General features: G+C 37.9%; 1 protein-coding gene across 8 annotated transcripts in view; it reads left to right on the top strand.

Annotated features, from left to right (window-relative positions):
• The window catches only part of Taok1 (TAO kinase 1), a 117,852-nt gene extending 96,737 nt beyond the window's left edge, over positions 1-21,115 (top strand). For 7 of the 8 annotated variants that reach the window (XM_063268508.1, XM_063268507.1, XM_039085332.2 and 4 more), the window contains 6 exons: positions 426-554; positions 2,182-2,385; positions 6,252-6,491; positions 8,738-8,950; positions 9,900-10,082; positions 11,830-21,111. In XM_063268508.1, coding sequence (XP_063124578.1) covers positions 426-554; positions 2,182-2,385; positions 6,252-6,491; positions 8,738-8,950; positions 9,900-10,082; positions 11,830-12,291 — 1,431 coding nt within the window. In that variant the 3' untranslated portion in view covers positions 12,292-21,111. 8 annotated transcript variants of the gene reach the window in all.
• Positions 21,116-22,076: the final 961 nt, after the last annotated feature.

Raw genomic sequence — 22,076 nt, 5'->3', positions numbered from 1 at the left:
GCTCTGGCTGTGTCTCAGGAGAGTTCTGTATCTGGTTCCTCTTTTGAGCAGAGACTGAAGGAACGGCCATTCAGAGACTGCCCTACATGTGCCCCATATATATACAGCCACCAAAACTAGAGAAGATGAATGAAGCTAAGAAGTGCATGCTGACGGGAATTTATTTTCTTATTAAATAAAACAAGGAAAACATTTTGATCCAATAAACACATGTAAAAAATTTAATTCCACCCTATTGATCTCTGAAATTTGACTGATGAGAGTGAATTGGTTAGATTATTGTTCTGGGTATTTTTTGTTTCTGTTTTTTTGTTTTATTTTGTTTTCTTATTTTTCTTAAAGACTCCTTAGTGATATTAAATTTATGCTTTAAATTTATCTGCTTAACTAACTTGATATTTTTTCTTTTTTTAAATTCTGTATAGGCTAAAGTGATGGCCAACGAGGAGAAAAAATTCCAACAACACATTCAGGCTCAACAGAAGAAAGAACTGAATAGCTTTTTGGAGTCTCAAAAAAGAGAATATAAACTTCGAAAAGAGCAGCTTAAGGAGGTACAAAAAAATCCTTGTTTTTCTGCTATTAGTTGTGTTTAATGGTTCTATACTCAATAGCGATAGCATAAATATTTATTTGTGGGGGTTGAGGACTTGCCTAACAAGCACAAGGCCCTCAGCTCAAAAAAAAAAAAAAAATTTTATTTCTGACCACAAAATACATATCTGCTTACATGAAGGTATTGAGTATATAATTGATTACTTATCTATAATTTACTTAGTTTTCTAGTGAAATAGGAGCTCAATGAATAATTTCCTTGATCCAGATATGGTATTGTACACCCATAGTCTGGTACTTTGAACCCAGACTGTATAACAGTAGCCTATTTCAAAAACCACGTAGAAAAATACTTGTAGATTTTGTGCTTTTTGTTTTTATATTTTCTCATGTTTCATAAAATAAAGGTATAAAGAATTCCTTTCTTGAATGACAGGGAAAAGATTCAGTTTTATAGTTTTTGAAGAAGGTTACACCTGAGAAAGATAACCAATTGATATTCTGTATGGTGTTGATGGTCATTAGGTTAAATATATACCAGTATTAATTATTAGTATCTTCAAGTTTATTGTTTTAAATAATGGTATTAGTTTTTGTTTTTTTGTTTTGCTTTATTTTTTCAATTTTGCCCAATATGAATGGTAGTTCCATTCACGAAATTTTGAGCCAGGCAGTGGTGGCAACACACCCTTAATTCCAGCACTCAAGGCATAGGCAGGTAGATCTCTGAGTTCAAGGCCCACCTGGTCTACCAATTGAGTTCCAGGACAGCCAGCTCTATAGAGAGAAATCCTGTCTACAGAAAAAAATAAAAGAAATTTTGAGAATCTTGAAAAACAAAGGAGTTAAATGTTGCTTAACTGTATTTTATCTATAATTCCAATTAAAAATAACAATTTTTTTAACTTGATAGCACTCCTGTCTCTTTTTGGATAGTTTTTGTTGTTGTCATCATCATTTTTTGTTTGTTTGTTTTTGTTGTTTGTTTTTTTTCAAGACAGTTATATTTCTGTGTAACAGAGCCCTGGCTGTCCTGGACTCACTTTGTAGACCAAACTGGCCTCGAACTTACAGAGATCTGTCTGCCTCTGCTTCCCAATGGTTGGAAGTAAATGCATGTACTACCACACCTGGTTTTAGTAAGCTTTTTAAAGGTGTTTTATTTTTTGACCATTCTATGCTTTAAAGCCAGGAACCATGAAAGTTAAACTGCAAAACTAAAGCTCTTTATGTATTGTGTGATGTACATAGGGAACATAATATTTACTTTTTCTAGGTCTAGTAAACACAATTAGAAACAAAACACAATTAAGTGCTTTTAATTTCACCATGTAATAAATGGGAGATGTGGCTTTCAGCATGATTAATGTAAGGGAACTTAAGTTCCCTTCACTGCAAACAATAAATAAATAAATTTAGCATAGCCAGTTATATAATTCTACCACCAAGGATGCTAAAGCAGGAGGATTGTAAATTCAAGACCAGTTTGGGCTGCATACATAGTATTAGCAATAATAAAACTCAAAATTACTAGTTAAATGTACTATGCTACATTATACATTCATATAGTTAATTTTTATGTAACTGAATTTTTTTTTGTTGTTGTTTTTTTGCTTTTATTTCCAGGAGCTGAATGAAAACCAGAGCACACCTAAAAAAGAAAAGCAGGAATGGCTTTCAAAGCAGAAGGAGAATATTCAACATTTTCAGGCAGAAGAAGAAGCTAATCTTCTTCGACGTCAAAGGCAGTATCTAGAGCTAGAATGTCGTCGCTTCAAAAGAAGAATGTTACTTGGTCGGCATAACTTGGAACAGGACCTTGTCAGGGAGGTATGTGCATTTAAATGACGTAATAAAAATAAACAAGTCTTTTAATGCTGGAAACTAAAACTTTTGTTGTTGTTTTCAACAAGGCCTTACTCTGTAGGTTCTGGAAGAGCAGTCAGTGCTCTTAACCCACTGAACCATCTCTCCATCCCCCTCTTCTGTCCTAAATTAAGTCAAACTGGTCTTTAACTTAAACTATAATAAAATTCCTTACTGATGAATCTCTTTTGAAGATTGAAAATCTTACTGGGCATGGTGGGCCATGCCTTTAACCCCAGCACTCAGGAAGCAGAGCCAAGTGGGTTTCTGAGTTTGAGGTTGATCTGGTCTACACAGCAAGTTCTAGGACAGCATGGGCTGTATAGAGAAGCCTTGTCTTGAGAACTCAAAAGAAAAAGAAAATTGACAATTTTCAGTTACTTCCAAGTTTCCACTTTTATACATGTAATCTCTGTACCTGAATCACTATTGTATACATGTTCACAAGAGCTCTTTCCCTGTGGTAGCACATGAAAGAAACCCCTGAATACCGGTTCCTTTCTCTAGAAGTATTCTGCTGGAGCTGGAGAGATGGTTCAACAGTTAAGAGCTCTCCCAGAGGACCTGGGGTTCAGTTCCTAAACCTTCAATAGCAGCTTACAGCTCTCTACAGCTCCGATTCCAGGGCATTTGGCACCCTAAGACATACATGCAGGCAAAAACCAATGCACATAAAATAAAAATAAATATATCTTTTAAAGTGCCCTCCCCCTTATATATACATGAAGAATAAATACATATTATAACACATGCACCAGCACCTTGGAGGTCAGTGTGTCTACCTCCCTTTTTAGAATTGACTTTGTGTAAAGTTAGACTTTGTTCAGTTTTTCATATGCCCATTGTGTAGTCTATAGCAAGCATTCAGTAAATAGCCCATTAATAATAAGTGAATGACAAAAATACCTAGTTTTGAATATAAGAAAATAAATTTGGGGGCTGGGGATTTAGCTCAGTGGTAGAGCGCTTACCTAGGAAGCGCAAGGCCCTGGGTTCGGTCCCCAGCTCCGAAAAAAAGAACCAAAAAAAAAAAAAAAAAAAAGGGGGCTGGGGATTTAGCTCAGTGGTAGAGCGCTTACCTAGGAAGCGCAAGGCCCTGGGTTCGGTCCCCAGCTCCGAAAAAAAAGAACCAAAAAAAAAAAAAAAAAAAAAAAAAGAAAGAAAATAAATTTGGCAACTTGTATATCTCTGATTTGGAATGGGTACCATGAGGGGTATGTATTACTATTTAGCGTTTTTTTGGGTTTTTTTGTTCTGTTTTTCGACACAGGTTTCTTTATGTAGGCCTGGCTGTTCTGGTATTCTCAGAATCTGGCTGACCTCAGAGATCCATCTGCCTCTGCCTCTTAAGTCGTTTAACACTTTTAATAATAATATTTATTATTTGGGCAGGTGTTATTAAAGGTCTTTTTTTTTTTTTTTGCTTATATATATTTATTTTTGGTGGACACATGCATATAAAGTGACAAGAAGACTGCTTACATGAGTTAGTTGTATCCTTCTACCTTGTGGGTCCTGGAGACTAAACTTCAGGCTTAACAAGCAGACACCTTTATCCTTTAAGACATCTTGCCAGTCTTACCAGCCTGGTTTTCTTTTAAGATGGTGAGATCTACTCATTTTTGTTACCTGAGTACTGACATTAAAAGCTTGTGCCACCAAGCCCAGTCTTGCCTTAAAAAAAAAATCTTTATCAGAATGTGTGTCAACATAGATAAATTTATTTCAAAGAATAGAATAAAATAAGTTGAACTTAGAGTTTAATGCTATATATTCACTGAACAAGTTTAGGGGCTGGAGAGATGGCTCAGCTCTAAGTATATACTGCTCTTATAAGGATGAGCTCAGTTCTCAGCACTCACATGGGGGGTGTGGGAGGGGAGGCTTATATTTGCCTATATCTCCAATTCGTAGCAGATATGATGCCTCTGGACTCAGGATCCTGGACCCAAGTGTCCATACAACACACAGACATATATCCATGTCACTCAAGAGAACTTCAAAAAAAAAAAGGACTTTTGAACTTAGCCAGGATGACACAGCACTTGGGAAGTAGAAGCAGGCAGATCTTTGAGTTTCATGGCTACCAGGACTACATAGTGAGACCATGTCACCCCACAAAAAAGAAAGAAATTTAAATTAAATATTATACTGATTGGATTTAAAATTAAAATTACATTGATAAGAAAAATGCTAACATCCAATCTTAGGTGTAAGCTTAGTTGTTAATGGGCATTGTTAGTAACATTCTTGAGCAAATGATTGAACTATAGCTTTCTGTAGTTGTTTTTCAAAATGGGGTTTCTCTGTGTATCCTTGGATGTCTTAGAATTAGACCAGGCTGGCCTCAAACTCAGAGATCTGCCTGCTTCTCCTTTCTGAGTGCTGGGGTCAAAGGCATGTGATACTACCACCTGCCTGAACTATAACTTTTAAAAATATGCACAGAAAAACTAAAATGATGGTCCAGGAGTTAAGAGAGCTGCCTTAGCTCCAGAGGACCTGATTCAGTTCCCAACATTCATATTAGGCAACTCATAACAGCTTATAACTCCAGCTCAAGGGGATCTGACAGCTGGCCTCTCAGGACATGTCTTAGGGTGTGTGTGTGTGTGTGTGTGTGTGTGTGTGTGTGTGTACATGTACACATAATTAAAAAATAAATATGCCCATAAATGTTTACGTATCATATTTACATTGTGAGTTCTATCCTAGAAATAAAAGAAGGAACCAGTTTAAATGACTAGTCTTGTTGAAATGGTTGGAAATTGTATCACAAAGTGGTAGCTTTCAGTAAAAATAAAATGTCTTGTGGTATGGTAGCATACACTTGTAATCCCAATGCTTGAGGGAGAGATGAGAGATTCTGTTAAATGGATATATCATAATTAATGAAGAAGATAAAGTGGAGAAATATCTGCAATAAACTGTTGGCCCCTAGGGAGAGGGTTTGCAGGGCTGATGTATGTGTATAATCACTTTGTTAATTGTGTGTGTGTGTGTGAGTGATTGTATGTACACCATATGCCTGCAGAGTGACTGATGGAGAGAACAGGTATCAATGTCGTGGAGGAGGCTATGTGCTACTATGCAGGCGCTGGGAACCAAACCCATGTCCTTTGCATCAGCAATAAGTGCTTTTAGTTACTGAGTCATCTAATCCACCTCCCCCTTTTTATCTGGACAAGAAAATTGTTTTGGTTTTTTGAGACAGGATTTCTGTACAGCTCTGACTATCCTGGAACTTGCCCTGTAGACCAGGCTGGTTGGAACTCAAGAGATCCAATCATTCCACCTTTGCTTCTGAGTGCAGGATTAAAGGCATGCACCACCATAGCCTGGCTTGGACAAAAATCGTTTAAGAGAATAACTTTAAACATTTTTTATTTTATTATATTTTAGTTTTAGACAGTTGTCTCACAATACAGCCCTGACCTAGAAATTGATATGTAGACAAGGCTAGACTTGACCTCAGCTATCAATCCTAATTCTGTTATTATACGTGTAAGCCACCATGGCCAGCAAGAATAACATTTCCTAGACACTATCTTGTGCTATATATTATTCTAAGAAGTTTTTAATTAAGAACTTATCTATCTATTCCTTATTAAATATATAGACTAGACCTAGTGGGAGGGAGAGTTCTTAGTTCAAATAATACTTACGCACACAAACAGACACAAAACTCACGGGAATTTAATATTTATATTGAAGCACTGGCTTAATTCCATGCACACTTTAATGTTACTTTTCTGTTTTGCTTTTTAATGTTTCCCCTCCTGGTTTGTAAAGCTATACATTATACCTTTGTCTTTTGAATTATATTTTAGGAGTTAAACAAAAGGCAGACTCAGAAGGACTTAGAACATGCAATGTTACTGCGACAGCATGAATCCATGCAAGAACTGGAGTTTCGCCACCTCAACACTATTCAGAAGATGCGCTGTGAGTTGATCAGACTGCAACATCAAACTGAGCTTACTAACCAGCTGGAATACAATAAGAGAAGGGAACGGGAACTAAGACGGAAACATGTCATGGAAGTTCGACAGCAGCCTAAGAGTTTGAAGGTACTGTTAGTGTCAGCTTCTTGACAGCAGCATGTTTCTGACCATTTAGAGGTTGAGTTGACTTAGTCCTTTGATTTTTAGCATGCTTACTTGAGTTCCTGTATGGAATGCCTGTTGCTTCATCCTTTGCTTGTATACTTTGTACCAAAGAAAAAGAATGACCAGAAAATTCAACTGTGGAAATTCTTTTAAGATTTATTTCTGTATTTTATGTATATAAGTGTTTTGTTTGCATGTATGCCTGTATAGCAGAAGAGGATATCAGATAATAAGCTGCCGTGTTTGTACTGGGAATTGAACTCCAAACCTCTGGAAGAGCAGCCAGTGCTCTTAACCTCTGAGTCATCTCTCCAGCCCTGGGAATTCTTTTTTTTTTTTTTTTTTTTTAAACATTTATTTATTTATTATGTATACATCATACAGCTTTCTGCCTGCATGTATGCCTGCAGGCCAGAAGAGGGCACCAGACCTGATTATAGATGGTTGTGAGCCACCATGTGGTTGCTGGGAATTGAACTCAGGACCTCTGGAAGAGCAGACAGTGCTCTTAACCTCTGAGCCATCTCTCCAGCCCCAGCCCTGGGAATTCTTAATCAGTATTTTAAAAATATGCACAGTGTCTGATGCTGACATTGAAGTCTACAGGTCAACATGCTAACCTATTAGTTTCATTTTGTTCTAAGTAACTACGTCTGGGACTCTTAAATTTCCTGAACAAATATGTAAAAATTTCATTTAATTATACTTAATTTTAACATAGGTTCTGTTGTCTCAGTATAGTAAGTGAATATATTCTCACTTTTTTTTAAAGTTTTTTTTTTAAGATTAATTTATTTTGTGTATGTTTATGTATGTGAGTGCACTGTAGCTATCTTCAGACACACCAGAAGAGAGCATCAGATTCCATTACAAATGGTTATGAGCCACCATGTAGTTGTTGGGAATTGACCTCAGGACCTCTGGAAGAGCAGTCAGTGCTCTTAACTGCTGAGCCATCTCTCCAGCCCCCTATTTCTCACTTTTATGCTGAACTAATATTCGCTATAGAAATATATCTCCCTTTAATGTATGTTTGTTTGTTTGTTTGTTTTTCAAGACATGGTTTCCTGACTATCTGGAATTTGCTCTGTGGTCTTGAACTCAGAGATCCTTGTTTCTCGGCCCACTGATTGCAGGGGTTAAAAATGTAAATTTTTATAACCAGCTTAATAAACAAATGAATAAAACTTTTTAAAGGCAAAGTCTTCCAATAGTTCTCTCTCAAAAATATTTGAGGGCTGGAGAGATGGCTCAGTGGTTAAGAGCACTGACTGCTCTTCCGAAGGTCCTGAGTTCAAATCCCAGCAACCACATGGTGGCTTATAACCATCTGTGGTGAGATCTGATGCCCTCTTCTGGTGTGTCTGAACAGCTACAGTGTAATATAAATATAATAAATAAATCTTTAAAAAAAAAAATATTTGAGTTTGTTTTACTCCAAGGAGGTTTTCCCTGCCTTGCACCTTAACTTTTATTGAGCATTAAAAGAATAGTTAACTGACTTTAGAGATTTTCTTCAGATGTTAAACAATAAAGTAAACCATTTCTGAGATGACACATACATCCTGTAATTTCAGCACTGAGTAGGCTAAAGCACAAGGAATTCAAGGACAACTTGGTTAGCTCAAAACCTTGTTTCAAAAATAAATCTTTTTTTTTTTTAAAGGCTTGGTGAATTAATGGTAGAGAGTTGTCATGATGCCCCAGGTTTGGACTTTAGTATTGTAGGACAGAGGGAATGAACCCTTGCTGAGTATTCTAACTTAACTCTATTAAAGAAAAGATAGTTGTAATAACTATTTACTATTGCACACTTCAAAATTAATCTGAGGTTTTGTACATAGATACCATAGAAAGTAGGATCTATTATAGGTAGTGGTTAGAGTTGAGATTATCATGAAAAGAAAAGAAACTGGAGTGAAGTGTTCTAAATGACCAAAGAAACCTGTTTTATTTTCTGCCTCACACATCTGGTGAAACTTTAGCCTGTCAGTGTTTATAACTACAATATTTAATTTTTGAGGTGAAATTTAGGTTTACATCATGAGTATTTGCCAGATACAAGAATTACTTGCAATCTTATATTACTTTGTGATTTTCTTCTCTGACTTTATTTATATATCGGTTTTAGTATACATGTGCCAAATGCTGTATGTTGAGACACTCACTCACATATCTCCCATCCCCAACCCCCTTTGTCTTTCCAGTCTAAAGAACTCCAAATAAAAAAGCAGTTTCAGGATACCTGCAAAATTCAAACCAGACAGTACAAAGCATTAAGGAATCACCTACTGGAGACTACACCAAAGAGTGAGCACAAAGCTGTTCTGAAAAGACTCAAGGAGGAACAGACTCGGAAGTTAGCCATCTTGGCTGAGCAGTATGATCATAGCATTAATGAAATGCTCTCCACACAAGCTGTGAGTTTGCTTTGTTTAGGCAAAACAAATTTAGTACCCCTTTCTTACTACCACCCAAATGAAATCCTAGCAATTGAAAGATAAATTGGGGATGATAGCTCTTTATTAGCTCAGGAAAAAATAGTAGTCATCCAAACTCTTCCTGTTCTTAGCATTGTTTGGGAAAAGCATAGTGTATATAGAATTTCACTGATACATTTAGACATAAGAGCCTATGTCTACATACAGGTGTAGGTTCCAACAGCTTATCCAGGTCAAATGAGTAAGCAGGGAGATGGTGGCACATGCTTTTAATCCCAGCACTAGAGAGGCAAAGCCAAGCATATTTCTCAGTTTTAGGCCAGCCTGGGGTATAGAGTGACTTTCAGGACTGCCAAGGCTATACAGAAAAAGAAACCTTGACTCAGAAATGTAATTCTCTGAATAGTAATCTAAATGGTTACATTGGAGGGCATAGATGAAATTCTTTGCAAGTGTTTTCTTAAAGGGTGAAATAGCAAATATTTTAGACTTTGCAAGCCAGGAGGTAAAATGCAGGATATTGTGTAGGTGCTTCTAACTATTAAGAATGTAAAATTCATTTTTAGATGTTGGACTGAACAAAGATAAATAAGCAGCTTGTGTGCTGTGCTTGTTGACTCTGTCCTCAATTATTTCCACTAGGGAAGAAGAGATTGAATCCTTTTACCCAGTAATATTCTAGGTTTTTCTTAAGAAAAAGCATCGCTATCCAGGCATCTTAAGAATAGCTTATGATAGGATCTTTTGTCATGTAATATTGGTTATTATCTTTCTCTTTTAGGAGATGTTTATGCCAGGCTACAAGAAAGAAGTTATATAGCGTACAAACTATATAACTATATAGTCTGTCTTCTCTCATTCTTCTTTTCTGTAAGTCACGAATGGATAGTTCACAGTAGAATGTATCAGTTCCTCTTCTTTCTCTCAGCTGCGTTTGGATGAAGCACAGGAAGCAGAATGCCAGGTTTTGAAGATGCAGCTACAGCAGGAACTGGAGCTGTTGAATGCATATCAGAGCAAAATCAAGATGCAGGCTGAGGCCCAACATGATCGAGAGCTTCGAGAGCTGGAACAAAGGGTCTCCCTTCGGAGAGCACTCTTAGAACAGAAGGTATAGATAATGAAAGGGAACTGTTCTAGTGTTTGTTTTTTCAGTTTTTTTTTTTTTTTTTTCCGGAGCTGGGGACCGAACCCAGGGCCTTGCGCTTGCTAGGCAAGCGCTCTACCACTGAGCTAAATCCCCAACCCTCCTAGTATTTGTTTTTATCAGAAGAACTAAATATATGTATGTGCCCACAAGTTTGGGGTTGGGTGGTGGTGTATTTTCTTTCATTGTATATGTATGATGTGTATGTGTGTATGTGTTTGTTTGTTTGTGTGTGTGTGTGTGTGTGTGTGTGTGTGTACGCGCAAGTGAACCCAGGTTCACAGCTTTTTTTTTTTTGCCCGAGGATTGAGCCTAAGGCCTCACACTTGCAAGGCAAGAACTCTACTGATATCAACAGGGCTCGTAGTAGATTTCTTTCATAATAATGTTTTTTAATTCGAGTTTGGTAGATTTGTTATTTTGGGTTTTTTTCCTTTTTTTTCAAGTATTCAATAATGAACTTGTAATTTTTATTTACTTTTTGTTTTATTTTGAAGACAGGGTCTCACTATATAGCTCTAGCTGTCCTGGAACACACTATGTAGACCAGGCTGGCCTCAAATTGATTGAGATCCTCCTGCTTCTGCTTCTTTGATCCTGGGATTAAAGTCATAAGCCACTGTGCTCAATAATGAACTTTTTAACTAATGACATTTAAAACTCAATGGAATATAATTAATGGGTAGATTATGAGCCACTGGAAGACTAAGGTTTGAGACTAGCTCTGTAGAACAGGCTGCCTCTGGAGGTACAGTGGAGCTGCTGAAACAGCTCTGAAGGTGGCACTTTCTCATATGCTGAAGTTCATATGCACTGCTGAGTTCAAGCACTCCAAGGTTTGAGTTGGCCGTAAATCCATCATTCATGTCCTCACCATCATTAACAGACTCAAAGTAAACCACAAAAAATGCTGTGGCGGGGGTTGGGTTAGCTCAGTGGTAGAGTGCTTGCCTAGCAAGCGCAAGGCCCTGGGTTCGGTCCCCAGCGCCGAAAAAAAGAAAAAAAAAATGCTGTGGGGACAAACCCTTATTCCTGTGGCCCAAGAAGGAAAATGAGCCATGTACCACTGCCTCACTCAGTACAAGGAGAAGCTGAAACTAAGGAAGCAGGGGCCATACCTGTCAAGCAATTACTTTTATCAAGGCCTGTGTGTGTCAAAACTTTAAAACAAACAAATGAGCCAGACGTGGTAGCACAAAGCTATAATCTCAGCCCTTGGATATGAAGGCAGGAAAATAGGAGTTTAGGATCATCCTTGCCTATATAACTTTGAGGCCAACCTTGGCTATATGAAATCATGTATCAATACAACCAGAAAGCTATGTGAAGACTATTGAATTATGAGAGGAGGAATGCTAGCTCCATTTTTTTAAATTTTTATTTTATTTATTTATTTTTGAGAGTGTGACAGGGTTTCTTTGTGTAGACAAGGAAGAAAAGGAGCCCACCAGTGATGGCACACAACTTTAAACCCAGCACTGAACAGGCAGAGGCAGTTCTCCATGAGTTCCAGGCCAGCCTGTTCTATTGAGCTTGTTCTAGAACAGCCAGGGCTACAAAAGAAGACCTGTCTTGAAAAACCAAAATAATAATAATTATTATTATTAAAGTATCCATAAAATAGCTGTTGATTGTCTTGAGTAGTATTGCTGCTTTAGATCTTAGATCTGAAACATAAAATGATGTTTTTGCTCCCTTTTCCTATTGACAGATTGAAGAAGAGATGTTGGCTTTGCAGAATGAACGCACAGAACGAATACGTAGCCTGCTCGAGCGCCAGGCCAGAGAAATTGAAGCTTTTGACTCTGAAAGCATGAGATTAGGTTTTAGTAACATGGTCCTTTCTAATCTCTCCCCTGAGGCATTCAGCCACAGCTACCCAGGAGCTTCTAGCTGGTCTCACAATCCTACTGGGGGTTCAGGACCTCACTGGGGTCATCCCATGGGTGGCACACCACAAGCTTGGGGTCATCCGATGCAAGGCGGACCCCAACCATGGGGTCACCCCTCAGGGCCAATGCAAGGGGTACCTCGAGGTAGCAGTATAGGAGTCCGCAATAGCCCCCAGGCTCTGAGGCGGACAGCTTCTGGGGGACGGACGGAACAGGGCATGAGCAGAAGCACGAGTGTCACTTCACAAATATCCAATGGGTCACACATGTCTTACACATAATAATTGAAAGTGGCAATTCCGCTGGAGCTGTCTGCCAAAAGAAACTGCCTACAGACATCAGCACAGCAGCCTCCTCACTTGGGTACTACCGGGTGGAAGCTGTGCATATGGTATATTTTATTCGTCTTTGTAAAGCGTTATGTTTTGTGTTTACTAATTGGGATGTCATAGTATTTGGCTGCCGGGGGTTTTTGTGGTTGGCTTTTTGTTTCTTTGTTTTTAACTTTTGGAAAAATTTTAAAGTGGGAAATAGATAACTATTTCATGTATGTGGCAAAAAAAATTGGCTTTATAGAAGGGGTATTATCTGAACAATATAAAAATAAAATGAAGCAAACTAATCTGGATCATCACTTTAGGGTATCCACAGCCTAAGAAATTTGTTGGAAGATGTAAAGCCTTCCTTCATATTCCAAATTCTGTGAGTCACTGACAGCAGGCAGTATCCATGCTGAAACACATTCTTACTGAAATATACCTCCATTCCTCACCAGTGTGCTTTCTTTATCTATGGATTGATCTGATTTCTCAACCTCATTTGGACTAAAAAACAGAAGGACATGAACATTAAACGATTGCATTTACCTTTTCAGTGGTAGAAAATCACTTAGTTCTTTGCTAAGTGCTTCAGAAACTTGTCAGATTTCGTAGGTCGTATAAGATGGACTTGCTTACAGAGATATAAGCTGTGTGGCTATTGCACTAACAACCTGTGAGCTTGCAGAGGAGAAACTAGAGGGCCAGATGGGCCCCTGAGAGTTCCTGTGGTAGATAGGAATGTTCAGCAGGGAGAAGGAGGTAAAGCCTGTATTGCCTGACATTGTGTTTTTGTGCTATATCTCGTCTGACCCCGTCTATAAGACCCCAAACAGTACCTTTGCTCTGTATAAAACCAAGACATAGCCAACACAAAGCCAATGCCAGAGGCATTGAATGATGCCATATTGTGAACAGCCATCTAGTAGAATATTCATCACACTACATAGACATGATTTTATTATCCCCTTTTTAGCTTTGGGATTCCATGTTTACAAGTAGCAGTAGTTGATTATTTAAATAGTTGCCACCAGGAGTCACTGAGCCAATGACTACCAGCTGCTGACTAATCTTCACACTGTAGTTGCTTCATTTGCAGGTCTTCTGTGCTTAATTGCTGTTTTTGTTGCCGTAGTACCTTACAAATTCTTAATTCATTGAGAGTTAGTGACCATCCGGGTCCATGTTAATATCACATAATAGCAAATTCCCTTTCAGAAGTTTCTAGCTTTAGTGCTAAAATACTACTGAGAAAGAAACTAGGTAGTTTGAGTGAAAGAAAACAACAAAAATTGAAAATAATATGCAGTGGTCAGGTACCACTAATATTTGGGGAGTGTGTTTTGTCTGTTCTTCAATGAAGGATCAACCCAGTGTTCTGCATCAGTGTTAGTTAATGTCCCATGGTTTGTGTGGAGCTTGAGTTGGTGGTAGACCGGGGCCAGAGACCAGAGTTTTTTGTTTTTTGTTTTAGTAAGTTATTGTCCTGCTCCCTTTCCAGTTGTCTTGAAGAGCTCTTGCTACTAACTCTGGGTCCTGCTTTTCATTTATGTAGACAGTAAGCATTCTCTTAATCACAATTAGAACAAACTCGTGACCAAATTGTTATCTACGATGGAAGTTCTTGGTTTGCTTAACCACATTCTATGTCTTGTCCAGGTATGTGAGTCCAGTCTCCATGACTTACCCCCTTCAAAAGCTTCTGACACTGGTTTGAGGATTTCTAACACTAAATAAAAGAAAAATTAGATCAGGATGTGGTAGCAAATGCCTATAATCCCAGCATTTGGGAGGCAGGGGTAGGAAGGAATCTCAGGTTCAAGGCTGCCTTCAGGTGTCTCCAAAAAAAAAAAAAAAAAAAGAAGGAACAAAAGAAAGGTAAATGCTATAGTATAAGTCCTTTAAAAATCTAGTGGAAGGTTAATGGTAGTTACACATTTCTAAGCAGGGTTTTAAACATATTCCCCATTAGTTTTTAGGTAAACATGGACAAGTTATAACTAATGAAAAGGGCCTTTAGATTTGTTTTTTGTTTTTTTTGTTTTTTTTCCCCATTCAAAATATCATTAAAGAGTTTCAAACAAATTGAAAATTCTGTGTTTGGAGAAAATAAAGGAAATCTTTAGAGTTTAGTAGACTATTCAAAACTGTAAAATAATATCTTTAAAAACCATTCCGGCAACCATCTGTTCCCAGAGGGTTTGATTGAGAAAGCAGATCAGGTGTGTGTAAGACATCTCTTCAAACTCCAAACTATGACCAGAAACACTTTATCATCACCCATTGTGAGCATCACTTGGTCAAATTTACTGAGTCCATTTTGATCATAATGCCCGCATACTAGTGTGATTAAACACTGACTGTCCTGTCCAGTAAGAATTTCTGCCTCATCTAATCGTGTGGCACCCTATCTTTTCATGTTGTTCATTATACCTGAATTGTACCATCAGTTTAGTTAAGATGCATGTAGTTTGCACAGTGATTAAAGTGAACAGGTTATGTTTATAACAACTCTAGAGGAACCATGGACACAGCAGGAATTGTCACAGTAAAAACTGGTAGCAGGAAAATTTGAAAGGGTTTGAAATGCCCTGAATGGGGCAAGTACTTTATAGAGAAAAAATGCAAAAATGTCAACATTTGACCAGATGAACACTACCTCCTCCCCAGTTACTGGTATTCACTCATGTGTGTGTTTAAGAAAATGAACGCATGGAGAACTTGTGTAGCACACCAGAAGTTGTGGATCTATATCTGGTATCCAGAACCTACAGGGAAATGTTTCTTTTTCTCCCTTTTTCGGGGTCAGCATTTTAAAAATGCAAAGCCTCATATGTTGAGACATTTTAGGGGTTGGGGATTTAGCTCAGTGGTAGAGCGCTTGCCTAGGAAGCGCAAGGCCCTGGGTTCAGTCCCCAGCTCCGGAAAAAAAGAACCAAAAAAAAAAAAAAAAAGACATTTTATTTCTAATTAGATTCCCTGCCCTTTGCACATAACTTTTCTTCTAAACTGAGTTCTAACCCTAAATTTTGACATCAGAAAGTGTTTGCACTGTATAAACAACGTTAGCTGAAAGCATGTTTATTTTTAAAAGAGCTCCTGCTCTTCTGCACATTTCCATATCTAGAGATGAAAACTCCTGAATTTGAAGTCACACGCACAGGTGGAATACAGCCTGAAGTCAAGGCCTTGCTAGTAAATGAATCTTTGTCCATAGTTACGATTTCTGGCTGCCTGGACATCAAGTAAACATAACACTAAAGAAGCTGGAGATCACATCCTGCTACTAACAATTTTTCTGTGCATCCTTTTCAAAAATTGAAAATTTTTAGATCACAAGGCAGAATTTAGTAATTTTATGCTTCTGTAAATGTCTAGCATTTTAAACTAAGTACATTGTTTTGGACACTGGAATAATATGATTTATTTTCACCTGTAAAGATGACTTCATTGTACTTGAACACCTTTGCATTTCTCCATTTGTGCCATTTACAAGTGGAAATAAATTGTATTATACCATGATCTACTGGTGTTTTAAAACTGTTACATGTGCACATTTTGGGTATAGCTATTTTCATTTGTATGTATATATTGTATATACATATGAGTGTTTATATGTTTGTATAGATGGATGGATATAACTCATTTTAAACATGTCTGCCAGGGCTCAAGTTTTATTGTTGTCCCCCACCTCTCCCGCCCCATGTTACAGCAAGAGTGAGTACTCTGGGTTGATACTTATGGAAGGTGATGAGTAGATACATTCTCTCTATCCCTTTAGCACTTGTATGCCTGAGGAGAAAGTTAAATCAACTATGAAACCATAAGTTACAATGCAGTAAAAGTGTGCTAGGGAAGGAGCCAGTTATTCTTTGAGTTTGTTTTACAATGCAACTAAAATTACAAGCTGCAGAGAGAAATGAACTCTGCAATGAACACTGGTAGTAATTGTTCTGCAGAGGTTAAGAGAGCCACTGAGTCACAGTCTTCACGGACTTAGGGTCTCTTAGTGTTGGTCCCATGATCCTCATTTGCTTTTTATCCCTAATACTAATAGTCATGTTTATTGTCGAGGGTCAAGACTGCCAAGCAAAGAATTACAACTAAAACACAACCGAGGCTCTCCTCAGCTGTAAAATGAGCAGGAGATGATCACCCAGGGAAGGTAGACTGGTTTGAAGGGCTGCCTCCTTTTGACTTACCTTCTTGCTAACAGTAAGTTCTTTGTGCACCTTCTACCCCTTCTGATTCAATACTGTTCAAGCAGAGATTTGGTCTGACACAACATGCCTTCTTAGTTTTGCTTCTTTTCTCTCGAGACATGTATCCTTTCTGATGGAGTAATTGATGTTTAGCCAAGGCTGGCCTCAAATTCCTAGCAGTCTTTCTGTAAGCCTCTCAAGTACTGGGATTATAGGCATGAGCTACCATGCCAATAGCCACAGCAACCCATTCTTTTTGGAGGTTTTATAGTTTTGCATTTGTCTCATGTTCAGAATGTGAAGTGTCCTAATGTGTATTAAAGTCAGAAAATAATATATTTAAGGGCTACTAAGTGTGAATCTGCTATAATGATGGAAGAAATAGTCTTAAGGAGCATTGGGCTGTCATCTTTGAGCTGCTTATCAAAATACAGATCATTATTGAATATAAACAAATTCTGTTTTATTTTGTCCCTAATAACAGAAGTCTCCCTTCCATGGTTTTAGCATTGCCTTTTTAAAAAGGCACTCACCCTGAGTTGTTACAAACTGGAAATTTCTCACCCTCAGATTCCTTAAAGGATGAAGAGTGTGCTGTCCACTCAGCATATGTGCCTCTTGTATGCAAGGACTACTGATGGAAGTCTGTTTTGCTGTGTCTGGTTATGTTGTCTGCACTTTTATGAAATCACTACAGTAGATCTACGTTGGAAATAACTATTAATTTGTAAAGAAAATTTTATTAAACACTGTAGAAAAAGTGAAGCTGAGAACTCTTCCTTTTGTGCATTTATGTTTCCTACTGAATTCTGGTAGCCCACTTTTAAAGTTATATTGGCTTTTTTCTCCTCTTTGATTATATTCAGATTTCCAGACAAGTGCTGGCCTTCAGATGATAAGCATAAGTAATATGCATCATATCTGCCTGTTGCAGGCTTCTGAAACCTGCACTGCCCTCCATGCAAAAATAAGTATCTTAGGAGATAGACGCAGAGAGCAGAACCCGGGGAGCCATGTACTATGTCACCATCTGTTACTGTTTCCAGCAATCCAAACTGAAGTCCGTGCATGCGCGCGTGCATGCGTGCGTGCGTGCGTGCGTGTGTGCGTGTGTGTGTGTTGGGGGTTTTGTTTTGCTTTGCTTTTAAATATACAAGGGGTTCTTCTTTAATACAGGAAAAGGTTAGTCCTCTCCAGCAGGATGCCCACTGGATATAATATTAACATCTGTAGGTAGTTGGAAGTGTAGAGAGAAGAGAAGGTAAGACTTCTCAATGAATGAAAAAGGGTGTCTTGATGATCAAGAATCTCCCCCCCCCCCCCAAAGTACGGGTAATTCAACCTGCACAGTTTCCTTTCACTCGTAGTTTAACAATTATGAGTGAAAAATCATGTAATTATCTGTAAATATGTAGCTAACAAATTGACCTAGTTTCTGTACTAGTTTCTGGTTTTGTACTAAAGTTTATAGGTCTGTGCCAGCTAGAGAGGAGTTGCTGCCATTGCTAGTTGTGCTTCTGGCATATAACCCTGAGACCATCCTAGGTGACATTTTAGAATTAATGCCTAAATGTTGTTAAATGGGGAAATGGAGCTTAATCATTGGTCAGGTTTGAAATCTTTTGAAGCTAAGTAATTTTATTTAATATGATTACATGTCGTCAGTCATGAGTGAGGTGTAGGGAGTCTTCCTCCCCCAGTGGCCATGTTTACAGAGTGTTGTCTATAAAGTGCAAGTGTGTTAATGTTTATGTAAATTATGCAGGTGATAACTTTATGGTTTGGGACTGTTCATGGGCTCTTTTAACTGCATTTTCAAATGAAATGAACTTTGCTTATTGCTGGCACATTGATCCCATTTCTGGAACATTTCCTACTTCCAGAATTCCGTATGTTCCTCAGACATTACCCCCACGTAACCTCCCTTCCTCTGATATGCCTTGTAGCTAAGATTTAAAAGACTGTTGAACATAGATGAGGGGAGTGCATTTCTTAAAAATCCATGAACCCTCAATTGTATGCTTTCAGTATTGTGTTATATGTTTCTATGGCAACTTTGAAGTCAGTGGTTTAGAAATGAGGTACCAATGTTAATGAAAAGTATGTACTCTTTGCTTTTGCATGGCTTGGCTTAGTATCCAAGGTATATTAGAGCCACTGGAAAGCATGAAGACCAGTTATATGGAAACAGGTTTCTCTCAGTGGCACATTTTGCTTTTTCTTAGCCCTCAAATACATTGCCTCGGCATGAACATTATTGTTAATATAAATTGCACATGGTCATCGAGCGAATTATAAAATTTTGAAAAGATGCAGCTGCCCAATATTTACAGTCTCTATCTCAAGTAACAGCGTAGGTATTGGAACCCTTCTAGCCCTTCTTGGGGTCAAACAGGTATGTCGGTTATCAAGGCATTGGCTACCCCTGGGGTATTGCCACGCTGTTGTCTTTTGCTGCCTGTTCATTCCACATGTGCTGTTCCTTGCACTTCATACTCTTCCAAGAAACTATCACCCTTTCTTCCTATTTTATTTGTCGTTTATTTCACAATAAATGGGAATTGTGCCTATTTAGATCGCCCCTCCAGTTAAGTACACATGTAATCCAAGCCAGAGACAAGATGGAAAAACTTTTTTTTTTTTCAAATTCACTTGGCCAGTAATTTATCTAACAAACGTTTTACCACATTATCTTGACACTTGATAGAAGAGCCTATTAGGAGTCACAGTGGTTTGTTTCATAGAGTAAAACCCAAGTGAGGAGGGATGTGTGGGGTTTCCATCGGAAAATAATTTTGTTCTTGGTTTACTCTTTATGATTCTTCTCTGCTAGTTTAGAATAGGTTAATTTTTTTATTTTTTTTTTATTTAGGGAAATTTTTACAAAAATAATGGTCTGATGTAAATACCATTTTAAAGTACAGTGCACATAACTCCCTAGGCTATTCCAACCTACTTGTAAATGCTTTAGAGTTTTTAAATTAACACTTCTGTTGCTAAATACTATTTATGTAAGTCTGAAAAGGTTTTTAACCCATATAAAACATTTAAATGATGCAGGTTGTTATGAGCAAGTTAGCTTTGAGAACCCCTCTTTAGTGTATGAAAAAAGCCTAACATGCATTAGTGAGGTTGGAGAGACTATGAGAAATATGTATAGTGTATATTTTAAACAGCTTTGCTTGTATTGTGAAGATTTAAGAACAAACTTGAGATTTTTAAAGTTAACTATTAACACAGTTTTAACATAAGTTATCCCACTGGGTTTGAAAGCATCTTGAATGTATAACCCTTCTGTAACCCAGGTTGGTCTTTGCTTTTACTGAACCACCAAACGTTATTTATATTTTTAGTTTTATGTACTCATTTCTTTTTGTTTTCCTCAAACAGCATGTTGTTGTTGTTGGGGTTTTTTGTTTTTGTTTTGATTTTTTTTTTTTGCACATATAGAAATTTTTTAAAAGAAGGAAATTAATACATGGTTTTTCTCTAGATTTTCTTCACTTCAGTCTTTGTACTAACCTCTTAAAAGCCATGGCATTCCATTGCTTTATTTGTGCAAATGCCAGGGGTGGTTTTTATTTTTATTTTTGCTATTTACCTAGAGAGAGAGAGAGAGAGAGAGAGAGAGAGAGAGAGAGAGACAATGCTTCAGTCAATTGCTTTTTTATTTAAAATTTAAAGGAAAAAAAAAGAAAAAAAAAAGCTGTAACCTTATCATTTCTGAGTAGACCATTGAGAGAAATGCACACCTGTCAGCCCAGGACCAGCTTTGGTGGCTAAAGGGAATATTTTAACTTCACAAGATAAGATGTTCTGTACAAAATGTGGTATATGTTATCCACAGTCTGTTTCAGTTATTCCCATAAGTCAGGTCCAGATAAATGAGGGTTATCAGCTAACTGATATGTTATCATTGAGGTTCGTCAATGAATTTGTACATTTCTAGTTCCCTTTGGTGAAGGGAAAAATGATGATTTTGCAAGACCTAGATTTTGGCTTGGTTTCTTGCCTCCTTTTTTGGCAGCCTTCATCTTTTCCTAAAGCCCTTGAGCCTGTAGGGTTTTCATAGTGGACAAAGGACTTAAATGGTCTTTTAAAACTGGGATAGTTTTTGGGGAAAGGGCAAGAGATTATCATATTGAACATATAGTATCCTAATACTTTTAACAGTGGATAATTTTGAGTAAACCCAGTCCTTTCAATTTTTAGATTAAACATGCCCACAGTGGAGGCTTACCAAAGGTTGCAATGAGGAGGAAGCCTCTCCCTCTCTGTCAGCCCAGCTGGTAAAGGGGACTGTGCAGATGTGCATTTTCCTTTCGGTAGAAATGGTCCGCAGCACTAACTGGTAAGGATTATTGTACAGTATATTGTCAGTATTCTTCTGGTTCAGCATACCTTATAGTTCGTATATAACCTGTATTAATTGTATAGATTGTGCATTTAAAGCTGTTACCAAGTTGTCAGAACCTTAAGAACGAAAACAGGTCATATGTAATATTTTGTTTGTAAGTATCCTTTGTATCATAGCAAAGGAAATGTTTAAAAGATCAACTGTAATAAAAGTAATTTTAGTACACAGAGTGTCTGTTCATTTTAATTTATTTTTTAGAATTGTTTATTTTTCTGTTAATACTTTGTCTACATGTTTGTTTGTGCACTATATGCATCCCTGGTGCCTGAAGAATTCAGAAGAAGGCATCGGGTCCTGTGGAACAGGAGTTACAGACTGTTGGTGAACCACAATGCATGTGCTGGGACTTGAACCTGGGTCTTCTGAAAGAACAGAAAGTGCTTTTCTCTGTGTTGCCTTGGCTGGTCTTGAACTCTTAGAGCTCTGCCTGCCTCTGCCTCCCAGGTGCTAGGATTAAAGGCGTGTTCTACCATGCTAGGCAGAGCAAGTGCTATTAACCACTGACCCGTTTTTCCAGCCCCCTACTCAGTTTCTTTAGTAAATTTTTTTCATTAAAGATATTTTGGTTTACTGGGCAGTGGTGGCACATGCCTTTAATTCTCACACTCAGGAGGCAGAGGCAGGCAGATCTCTTTGAGTTTGAGGCCAGCCTGGTCTACAGAGTGAGTTCCAGGAAAGCCAGGGCTACACTGCCTTAAAAAAGAATTCAGCTCACTGAAATATAATTTCTGATCTTCAAGTACAGTGCTAGATGTGTGTGCCTCCACTCCTGGCTCAGCGTGGAGGATTTAGCTGGTGATAGTGGTTCTAGGGATTAAACCCAATGTCTTTAGGGTGCTATTCAAGTGCTCTACCACTAAGCCTCATCCCCACTCTCCTGACCTAGGGCATCTAATGCCTCTCACTTTCTCAGAGCATCTGCACATAGATAGTAAAGGATAATAAAAATAGATCTTTTAAAAATATGTATATGAATACACTATCACTTTCTTCAGACACACCAGAAGGGGGCATCAATTACAGGTGGTTGTGAGCCACCATGTGGTTGATGGGAATTGAACTCAGGACCTCTGGAAAAGCAGTCAGTGTTCTTAATTACTGAGCCATCTCTCTAGCCTCCATAAAAGTAC

This window comes from Rattus norvegicus, chromosome 10, assembly GCF_036323735.1.
Source record: "Rattus norvegicus strain BN/NHsdMcwi chromosome 10, GRCr8, whole genome shotgun sequence".
Taxonomy (NCBI): Eukaryota; Metazoa; Chordata; class Mammalia; order Rodentia; family Muridae; genus Rattus; species Rattus norvegicus.
This window is presented reverse-complemented; position numbering and strand designations above follow the sequence as displayed.